The sequence below is a fragment of the Branchiostoma belcheri genome, unplaced genomic scaffold (assembly GCF_001625305.1).
Source record: "Branchiostoma belcheri isolate BF01 breed outbred unplaced genomic scaffold, Haploidv18h27 scaffold5, whole genome shotgun sequence".
Taxonomy (NCBI): Eukaryota; Metazoa; Chordata; class Leptocardii; order Amphioxiformes; family Branchiostomatidae; genus Branchiostoma; species Branchiostoma belcheri.
This window is the reverse complement of record NW_017804131.1, coordinates 3,448,671-3,459,797: the sequence shown is the minus strand read 5'-3', so window position 1 is coordinate 3,459,797 and position 11,127 is coordinate 3,448,671. Positions and strand designations below refer to the sequence as shown.

At 44.8% G+C, this 11,127-nt stretch overlaps 1 protein-coding gene across 1 annotated transcript in view; it reads left to right on the top strand.

Moving 5' to 3' along the window:
* Positions 1-4,685: 4,685 nt before the first annotated feature.
* The window catches only part of LOC109479987 (PR domain zinc finger protein 16-like), a 60,070-nt gene continuing 53,628 nt past the window's right edge, over positions 4,686-11,127 (top strand). The window contains exon 1 of the mRNA XM_019782069.1: positions 4,686-4,778. Coding sequence (XP_019637628.1) covers positions 4,742-4,778 — 37 coding nt within the window. The 5' untranslated portion in view covers positions 4,686-4,741. The remainder of the gene's footprint in view (positions 4,779-11,127) is intronic.

Here is an 11,127-nt window from a genome sequence, read left to right as displayed (position 1 = left end):
ACAAAATAGGTGACAATGTTGGTGCTACTTCTCAAAGGATCAAACCATGCCTGTACTTGTACTTGATCTGTAACACACCCTTCGGATGCCTTAGCACACCAGGTTGGTACTACACTACTCCGGTATAAGTCATCTTCTTAACTGTTAAAACTCCCGCTGCGCAGCCGTTCTCGTAGGTTGTAAATATGTACGCTAATAGATTATCACATCGTCATATAACCGTAAATCTGGCTTTATTTCGTACACGTCAGTCTTTAGAGCCTTATCCACTCCCATCATGCACGTGCAATGGAACGTATTGAGAGTGCGCGAAAGCTGCCAACCATTAATGGTTTAATGGCGGGAATATCTCCCACCTGCAGCCCCGGCCCGCCCCTATCTCTCCCCTATATACCCCATCTACAAATCCACGGAGTAATACCCCCAGCTTGGGGGAGAGGAATGGGGAGTTTCATGCACATTTCTGTGTAAACCAAAGGGGGTAGGAAGGCTGATCGGAGGGGATGTTACATTGTCAGAACCTGTACTATTTTTAACTGCCCTAGACCATTTCACCTCATTTGCAGTACTCGTAGCTTTTTTTTATAAATACCTGTTCAACTGTAGATTCCTTTAGCCGCTGACGAAAAGTAGTGGATGCCACTTGAAAAGTGAAACTTAAAAAAATCTATCCAGTTCCATGAAGTAACAACTTTCTTGTGTTTGTTTGTTTTAATAAAATTAATGATCACTGTCGTGTTGTACTTAATCGGAGGATCTAGCTATTTTCAGTGTGTTATGACGTTTCTCTCGCACAATGTACTTGATATTTGGTATTTGTTGATTGATGTTTATCGTTTATTGAGAATGTTCTTTTGTCATTCATATTGGTGACTGAAAGCAAATAAAGTTTACCAAAAGCCATTCATGTAAATCTACATTTTTCAACGTTAAATCAATAAAAGCTCTTAACGTATACTCGAACATGGACTCAAGTTTTATAGATGAAGAAGAACTTTATTGCACGTCAGTTGTACATGGTATAAAGTATGGCAACGACTATTGGAAATAGTACAAAAAAGAAATATATATATATATAAAGGGAACTTTTGACATTGCTCCACCTGCCCCTCCTCCTTGTCCTAAAGCATCCATTATTCATAATACGGTAGATTCAGATGATTCATTAGTCTCGATCATCAGCTTGTTGATCTGGTGTTTGGGTAACGCGTACCGTACCGGTGCCCGAGAAGCCTGCTGCAAAGTACACGGTAAGGCTGCGAGACTGGAGAATTGTACCAAACAAAGGATATTTGGGCTTTCCTCTCCGTCTTTAATTTTTCTGAGCCACGCAATTTTTTTAGTCATTTGCAAGGGCTGGATATTGTGATTAGCAATTCCTTATCCCGCATAGAAGTCTAATTTCTGTTATATTGTTGACAGAGAAAATTCCCCATAATCAAAAAGCTTTGATTTATATATCTTTGAAATGTGACACACTGTAGATTTATCACTTTTCCGTGTCCATGGCGTCCTAGAAACATCAACTTTATTACAGTGCTCCTCCTAGTGGTGATCAGGCCTGAAAAAAAATACTAGCTCCTGGTACACCAGAAAAGAACTGGTGTCGCCTTGATGTTTTGTAACAAAAGACGCTTTTGAGACGCTTTACATCCGCTAAAAACGAGAAAAGATTATGCAGGCATGCGGCAAAGGTTAGTTAATCATTACAGCGGTCACAGTCACGCGCGCTCGCACACACCATGTCAGCATATGTTTTCTGTTCTCTGATAACGAAAATGTGACCAAACACGTTGGAAGACGTCAAGAGGGCGATCCATCTCGACTGGCTAATTATCGCGAGAATCGTCTCGGGACGGCGCGTGAACTTGAGAGGGCGCCCTCGCTTCTGCCCTAGACCAACAGACTGTAGAGTCCTGCTTCCGGGCACCTTATCCACTTTCATATCCCTGCACAGATACAGACCAGCAGCCCGGTCAAAATCGCACCATGTCCCGCACTAATTGCCCCTTGGGCGAGCACGGTTTCTCTTCATACACCCGCCCGTGGTGATTGTTAAAGCGCTTCGGTTGTCAGACGGGCCCGTCATCGTTGGGGAGAGATAACACGCGAGACATGTCAAGCCGTCTTTAATCTCCCACCCCTTCATTAATGGAAGGCTGGCGTGGATAACTTAAATAATATTTGTCTAGCACTCAGTTCAACCGGGGGATCTGCTTTTTATTGCGAGCCAGCAAACGTCATGATCGACTGAAAGGGGATAAAAAGACCAGGTGATTCCTTGCTGTTGAGATGGCATCAAGTACACAGGGCGAGGCACCAGCATGTGTATGTGTTTCAGGACGTGTACGTGTGTTCACCTCTGTGAATTGTTGAAGATGTTTTATCAAAGAGATGATGACGGAAAAGTTGTGGGCCTGTGCAAACGCCCAGCAGGGCGTACAGAGTTGTCACGTACATGTCGCAAGTGTAGCAAGTAAAAGTGGTCGGCATCGGTCCTTGTGATCTATCCCGTTAGGGTCTTTTGAACTCTAAAGGAATTCTTGTACACGGGTGAGAGCAGAAAGGGGGTGAGAAAGCACAGATTTTTTAACCCCTCCCCCTCTACAAGCTTTGTTCCTGTACTTGTGCCCACAAAATAAATAGGAGACAGGCGGATGCTACGGATGCGTTGCAGCAAACGCGGGACTGTGCGGGTCCTGTTGACACAAGGTCCTATTCATTAGTCGGTATGACGCAGACCATGTTTGTCATTCACGGCCAGATCAGCCGCGCTGAAAGGTTCAAAGGCAAGTGCGGATCTCGAGTGGAAACGGTCCCGGGCGGTCACGACTCGGTTCTTCCGCTGCTCCTCGGCCGGGGCCTTTTGCTCAGACGTCGGCGCGGCGCGAGTCGTCTTCGACGAAAAATGGCGCAGCACAAAGAGGGACCGGGCGGAGGTTGTCCACACGGGGGCTGAGAGGTTGGAAGTCGTCACTCCACCGGCAATCCGATCAAGGAGGAGTTGAGCTGGGGTCACAGACCGGATTGATCAAGTTCCATCAGAAATGGATAAGGCACAGAAATCAATTAAAAACCGTGAGAGGCGCCAGTGACCTATGAAATTCCAAACAAACTGGGTGTATTATAATAGTAGCATCTCGCTGTTTTTCTTGAGGATCTGGTTACAACGGCAGGTGGAGAGAAGGGGCGAGGACAAGAGACTTGGAACGGTTTCTGTGATAACAGATCTGCTTTTTGTGCGGCGAGAGTGATTTCTGTCTGTACCTTTGTGTTTGTAAAGGCTATTTCATCCGCATGCGGTTGTATTTATAGGGGCTCGGCGGAGAGGTTAGCTCGGTGTCTGCGCGGCGTTTGTTGGCACAATATGGGTTTTTTCACAACTGCCCGGTGTGATCATTGCAGGCATGATAACACGGCACTTGCCATAAATAACGCACCGCCTCTCCGGCAATATCAAATAATTAATATCCACGCTGCGCACACATAAATAAGTCAGCCGACCCCAATAAAAAATCTGGAGTGTAAAAAAGAGAGAGTATAGGAAGCGAGTGGCGCGTCTGTGCGGTAATACATGGTATGAGATGGTCATCTGCCCTCATCGCCCGGTCCGCATATGGCAAGTGCAAAGAGGTCGGGAATGAGTGATAGCGGGGCCCGAACCATCCTTCCGTGGCAGCCTTATCGACACATTATGACACCCGTGTCCTTGCTCCCAATCCTTCATCATACGGCTCGTGTCTGCTCCGGCTCTGCCCAACTCCCCCCAAGTACCCAGAACGCCGCTCGGAAGGGAAGGAAAACACCAACAAATTTTTCACTGATAATACCTTGTATGAAATTCTTTCACCCCACATTGTTCATATTTAACACACTGACGCCACAGAAAACGCACGTGCGGCTATTCTGTATAAATATACACATACACCCACAGCAAGCTATTTAAAAAAAAGTTCGCCGGCTATGTCACGTAGACGTTGAAGTTGTAGCTTTATCCCACGGGGGTTATACAGTGCTGCAACACTGAGTGCGTATATTTTGATAGAAGAACAAATAGAGAGACTAGAGATACTGATCTTTCGCGGTAAAGTAGCCCCTCTTAGACCCGTGGCTCAGAGCTTGCCACTTTCTTCGATCGCGCGCATCGCCCGTAAGTAATTGGACTGGAAATAGGAATTGAAATATTGGAGCAGTTTAATGAGGAGCTATTGGGCGGTGGAAGAAACCTGCGCACAAAAGAGATGACTGATTGATGGGATAGTGATCATTAAGAGCGGTGTTAATTTAATTGCTTTCGCGCAGGAGAACAAATTATCCCACCCCGGTTCAGTTCACACACACTTTTTACTTCTTATGCACTCTGATCGACGGGTGCTTAGGGACAGAACTACAGGATGAGTCACAATCGATGACTAATTATGAGTGTCTACAATACAGACAAAGAACACCAGCACAAAGAGAGTGGTAAAGTTTCGTTAGACTCTATCAACAAGGCGCGACATGCGATCTTTTACCCGCGCCTGTCTGATTCTTTCCTAAGCTGTGCCGGAATATGCCTTGATTTATAATTAACCGAGAATCGGGGACCCAAGACAGTGACTGATGACGTTTAGATGCGCAAGCAAACAAACATAAAATCGGTAAAGTTCAGTTCGCGCATGTCCAACTGCACATGCGCACAGGTGTCACCGGCCATGTTGACAAGACAAGTGTTTTTGTTCCATGTGAAAAACCGCAAGCGATGCGTTCGAAGGGGAAGGCACGAAAACTCGCAAAAAGTAAGTACGACCCGCTTTCTCCTGGTCTTGTGAGGGTTGGTTTGGAGGGGTAGGGTGTTGGCACGGCGTGAGGAAGTTATGGCGGCGTCCCGGGGCAGATCGGCACCGCCGGGGCCGCGGACAGTTGGTCCGGAGATAACGGTCCGTGTGAGCGGGGTAGTCGGACGTGACCGTGAGCCGCCTCGTGCACGTCCCTCCACATACATGTTGCTTCTCGTCCCCGCCCGACTTGTCGGCGTCTGCCGGGCCACGTACGCCCTTCTACCGCCCTCCCCTCCCGTTAAACCCCATGTTGGGACCACTTCTCGTGACTTGTGAAAGTTGTGTGTACAGCGATCAGACCCCAGACGTGCCGACTCCCGTCTGTTGATGAAATTGAAATTATCATGTGAAAGGGGATAGATGTATGTTTCCTGGTGGTCCCCCAGTTTCCGCTCGAGTTTTCCTGCCGATTTCATCAGCACAAGTTGGGTTTCCTTGCACCAAGTTTAGTTGCCTGTGTTCCCAGCCTCAGCGCAGGATGATTTTATGCTAGAAAGAGCGGGAAATTTGGTCTGCGATCGAAAGTTAGGAGTTGGGGTGATCGCGCGGCGGGACCGGCTAGCGGTCCTCTGGTGCGTTGTGGTTCGCCACCATTGTGTAACATGATCGCATTTTGTGTCGTCTTGTGCAAGTTTTCATTTTGATTACAAGTACACAAAAGCTGCGTAAGACCGCCGTAAAGCAACATGTCTGAAATATGTCCAGATTGTCTTCAATTATGACACAGAAGTGGGGTTGTAACCCGGAGATAGGTAATCATGCTTCCCGGGGGAAGGACTTACGGTGAGCGTCCCTAAAAAAAGGGCCGTACCGGTCCACGCGGCCAGCGGACGCGAGACACAAGTCCGTATCTAGTCCGAACGCCTTGTCTACAAAAGCGCTATTGTGTCTCTTGGCGGGAGGATTTAGCCCCGAATACTGCATCCTTTTCTCTGTAGGCCAACTAGTATTCCTGCCGACCACACGAGCTTTAGCAAATCATCTGGCAAAGTATCGTATGATACCAGTGTCAACACGAAAAGTGAAACTGTTTAGAAAGTGTGTGTGTGTGTGCCTGTGTGTAGAAAATAAAGTGTGGGGAGTTTTTAGAACGCCCTGCTGGCGTTTCAGCCCAGGTAAGATTAATCATGGGATTGAAGGGCAGTTGTAATTTGCCCAGGGAAAGTCCTGTCTCTACCTTTATTAAATGGAATTATTGATTTAAAATCTTGCGCGGCTTTGAGTGTCTGCTGTCTTCGATATAGATTTTTTGTCTCCGATTTCACCCCAGCTAGCAGTTTAAACCAGAGCAGCTTGTGAGTTTCAGTCCAGCACACATCCCTCAAAAATTGTCTCCCATTACCCGCAGGAAAATAACTTCTGATCGGATAATTTGCAGTTTATTTACTGATTTTCGGATACAGTTTGTCGCAACCATCTGCCGAGACAGACAGGTTGTATCGGGAAATGGCGGCCGGATTTATCCCCGAGCACGGTCGCCGTCTGTACTCTGTCCGCACGCCAGGTGGGATTCCTTAATACCGAGGCGAAAAAATTCAATATGCCTTTATCGATGGTTTGTTTTTGAAGCATCATGGCTATAAGTCATTTTACAGTGCGTGACCAGGGAGATCCAGCGTGACAGAGCTGTCCAGGCACAGGTGTACGAACCAATCCCACCTTTAGTCTCACCTTTCACAGGAGGGCTTGTACTACCATATGCCACCTATCCCTATTTACACTCTACAACATTGCAGTACAACTTTCTGTCAAGTACAGGCACAAGCTCTAACAAAACTACTAAAAATAGCTTTACTCTCATTTTGAGGAAGTTGTTTTGTTCCTTCGTTTTGTGTGAGTATTTTGTTGGCCTACGGTGGGTGTGGAAATTTTAGGGAGAGATAATTCAGGCTGGGCCAGAGATGAAAGTGTCACTTCACAAGTTTTAAGTACCAGGGTCATATATGTTATACTATGTCAATATGAAACACCAAACACAGTATTAGAAAGCCATGTGGCTAAACTGACACAGGAGGGCTGTTCATTTATTTTTGACAGTACACTTCTACTTATTACTTCTTTTCATTCCTTGTGATCACAAGAAATAGACCCCAATAGAGTACACAAAAATTCAATAGTGGTTCTGGCACAATGTTTAACTGTTGATTTTTCATGTTGTGGATTTTGGCATATTTTTCAAAAGTAAAGTCTTCTGCTATTGCCTTCTTTATACACTGCCCCAATATTACAGATACTGATATGCATTTTACCGTGAAGTAACATAGAATGTTGAAGCAGTGAGAGAACCAAGAATGTTCTTCTGTTTCCTGCATATACTGGTGTTCATAGTATTTTAGTCAGTCTCTCTTGTTGCAAACCAAACTAACACTGGTTTCAAGGAAAACAAGGAGGTATAGTTGTTCAAGAAAGACCTCAACAAGTCTGGATAGCATCAATACACAAATGTGCTTAGAGTTAGACCAAATGAAGGAACCATAAAAATGCCAGAAAGTACTCACAACTTACGTACTTATTGATCTCTTACATCGTAACTTGTTCCTTCCCTGTTTCAAGTATGGAATTTTTTCCAAGCAAGTATCCAGAAGGATAGTAGAAGGCTTCATAACAGGAGCAGGATTGGTCCGAGTTGTTCCAGAATGCCTGCTTGAGTTTGATAATTCCTGACATGTTTCTTGTGTTTTGAAAACACATTACTCCACACCAGCCACTATAGAGACCGCACGCCCCACAAAGCCCCACATAAACCATACAGCACAGGGGGAGGGCCAGTCTTTGTTTACGCTTGTAATTGCTTATTTGTTTTTGTTTGTTTACTAGGGGATTAGAACGTGATTAGACCCTGTATGCAAACTTTTCTTTCACACCTTGCTCCAGTGGACCCAAAAAACTCAAAAGCAGTCTTTTTTTCTCCTTTCAGAGGAAGTCAATTGGGTAGTAAATTGGGTTCTTGGATGAAAGTAGCCAAGTTTCGAGCCGGTCACACCATTTTTTGGCAGGCCTGTCTGCTGGGACAACTTTTGTCCAAAATTACATTTTGTTAGGGGCAGGGATATTGATTCAGAACTCCTGGTTGGATGATATTGGCTGCACTGTGCAGAAGGATTACCAGTGGGTATTATCAACAGAAAGGCAAGGCGGATAGTATGGGGGAATGGCCATATTTCTACTCTCTTGATTTCCAGACATTGGGTGCTTTAATTTACCACTGGCATGCTTTTGAGGTCTGTATTCTTTGGTCGCCATTTTGTATCTATATTTATTGGCCATGTTCTGTCTGAGGTTTTTTTTTAGTTTTATTAGTTCCAGAAGAATTTTAACAATCACTGATTAAAATGTCATTTTCTATTACTGTAGTAATGCACCTATGTTCTAAAAAGAATTATTACTAGAAATTAATTGGTACTTCTTGTATCTGGAATGGGGAAGTAGTCAATGTTATCGTTTAAAGTTCTATGCTAGCATATACATGTATATTTTTTGGGCTATGTTTCAGTCAGGAGAAAAGACTTGTTGTTTTTGACTTTGAGTGGCTTTTTTCAGTTGTACCAGTTGTTTTCTATATTTTTCACTTTTGATGGAAACATTTTTTTCATGTATGAATTATTTGGATACTTAATACATAAGGTGTCATTGACCTTCGTGTATTATAGTTTGTTTGAGATTATTTGTGAGTTTAATATGTCTGCAGAGACAATTTTTCTGTCTGGGCTTGTGGTAAAATTGACGACAAATAAATGCGGGCAGTGTCACTAAGCGCTAAGGTGTATACTGATTTGAAAGTAAAGCAATCTTGGGCAACTGTGATCGGAAGGAGAGGGTTGTAGATAGGTTTGTATCCATCTTGGTCTGAAATTCTGAATTATTAAACGGCTCTACTTGAAATCAATTACCTGCTCTGCTGCGAAGTGAAACTCGCTACACCATAGGTGCCGAAGTCCCTTTGAAGTTTCTGTGAGTTCCCAGCTAAATTAAATGTTCTATTCATTTGACGTGCTCGGCCCGAGCGTTCCTCATATTTTCATCGTTCACTGTCATAAGGAGTGAATAAAAAATGTCAATTCTGCGAAACCATATTGCGGTGCGGCAATTTATCTCGTGTGCAGGGAGTCAATAGGGAGCGCAAAACTGTCTTGACAGGCCCCATTCAGGCGCTATCGTGGCCCGTCCTCGGACAGATGCTCTTTCCTTTGTGCTGACGTTTCGTCCTGATCAGTTGTAATCCCCGCCTGTGATCTGCTACGCTTTCCCCGCGCTCCTCATCTATTGTCGGGGTGAAACATTTTCCCCCTACACGACGCGGAATGTCGGAACTCTGCCTGATTTGCATTTCACAGGAAAGATTCTGAAGCCAGACGACAATTTGGAATTCCAATAAGACCGGGTGATGCACATGCATGCTTGTCTGGCCAGCGTTGAAAGCAGATTTTCCACATTTTCAGAGTCCCGTCCACTTTAAGGGATTGCATTAACACTTGTTATTCCTACCCACAATGGCCACAAAGGTGTGATGACTGCGCTTCTATCCCTCCTGCCTGGCGAGGGAGGCGTGGTAGGGAGCACAACTTGCATACAGAAAACAACCACAAGGCCACATGTGGTAACAGGGTGCTTTATGGCTGGGGCAGATGGTAGGAAGGGGCTGGTCGAACGCGGTCATTGTCTGAAAATCACAGGCTTGCCCTATCAGTCCTTTGGCATCTGCAGCTCATACTGTGTTGCTGGAATGAGCTGTGGGCTATTTCCACGAACAAATTAGTGTGTTATCTGAAGTCTGATGGCTTTTTATTTTTCATGGCGTTGTTCCCTCCTGCCTATTGCTTCCATCGCAAGCTTCCGCCTCCCATTTCCGTAATCCAACTGAGGCGTTAATGATATCAATGTCAGGTCCATACAATGAGCACTTCTGTTCATGTACGAACACTGCACTGCCCTATTAGTTGCCATGCTGGGTAGTTTGTTCCTGTGAACTTTTTAACGTTGTTTCAAAAATCATACAGGATCATGTTGTTTTATATGTGTATGTGCAGTCATAACTTAAAATAATCTGTGAAAAAAAGTATTGTCCACATCTGTATCTATGAAGATAACATCCTTCAAAAGTTATTATGTTCCAATAAAAAAAGTGGAATCTTTTCAAACATTTTTTTAGCTCACAATAAACCTACAAACATCCTAAGAATCTTGTCTCACTTCTGTAATTGTTTGTTCTAAATACTTCAGATGCAAAATTTTGCATATTTCCCAATTACTAAATTTTTGGTTTAAGGTTTTGTTTTAATTGTTGGTAAATATTTGATCTGTTATGTTACCAGATTGTACTTGTGCCCTCCACTATAGTAGCTGACAACTGTTAATCTGCAGACGACAGACGATGATTCCAGACATCACATATGGCCCAACTGTCCCTGCACAGACTGTTTCACCTTTTAAAAGTGAATTTCTTTTTGCCAATTATGTGTCTAATGGGGATCTGGGATGCCTTTCCTGGCAAAGAAAGGAGGCCTGGCAGTTTAAATGTGGGATGTCCTGCGGGACCATTTTGTGGTGGTAATGGTGGTTGGGATGGTACAGAACATGTGTTGGGCCACTCCCACCACAGCACACTGGGCAGATGTGGGGTTGTAGAGAAAGGTGAGAAGGGTGATGTGATCCCAGGGTCAGGTGGATCTTCTGTTCTCCCCCCTGGATCACACCAGGAGCAGTGCCCTGGCAGGTCCTTATCTAGGCTACATCTCCGCCCATCTCCCCATATGTACACTGCTCTACATCCGGAACTGAATTATTCCTCTCCCCAGCTTTCCCTTCTGTCTTTGGCTGGGGATAATTTACATGCACACTTTATGTGTTACCATTAAATGCCAGCTCCATTTCCTGGTGTGCCCGTGTATTGCTCAGGTAAGGTTCGGGAATCCCCGACGGACTATCAATCATGTGAATTAATTAAGGTATATCCAGGCAATTTAGAAATTTGCAGTTGGGATTGAGATGAAAGAAGAGACAGTGACCATTCATCATTTGGCTTGTCCATAGATAACACATATATCACGACTCGCACCGTGCAGATATTGACTTTCCAATAAACACTGTCTTTTGCTGGAAATATTGGCGTACAAAAGGCGTACGGTGGCAGAGTGGATCGTCGTGCATGCCGCGGCCCATCCTTCACTTTCTCGCCTGGTATGGCTCGCCATTGTTTCTGGCGCAGGGAACAGACGGAGATGTAATGGGAGGATGATGAGAGAGTAACAAGTTTCAGCTGAGTAAACTTATCTCTCTGTGTCTTCCTCTGCAACTGTCAGAAAAAGCA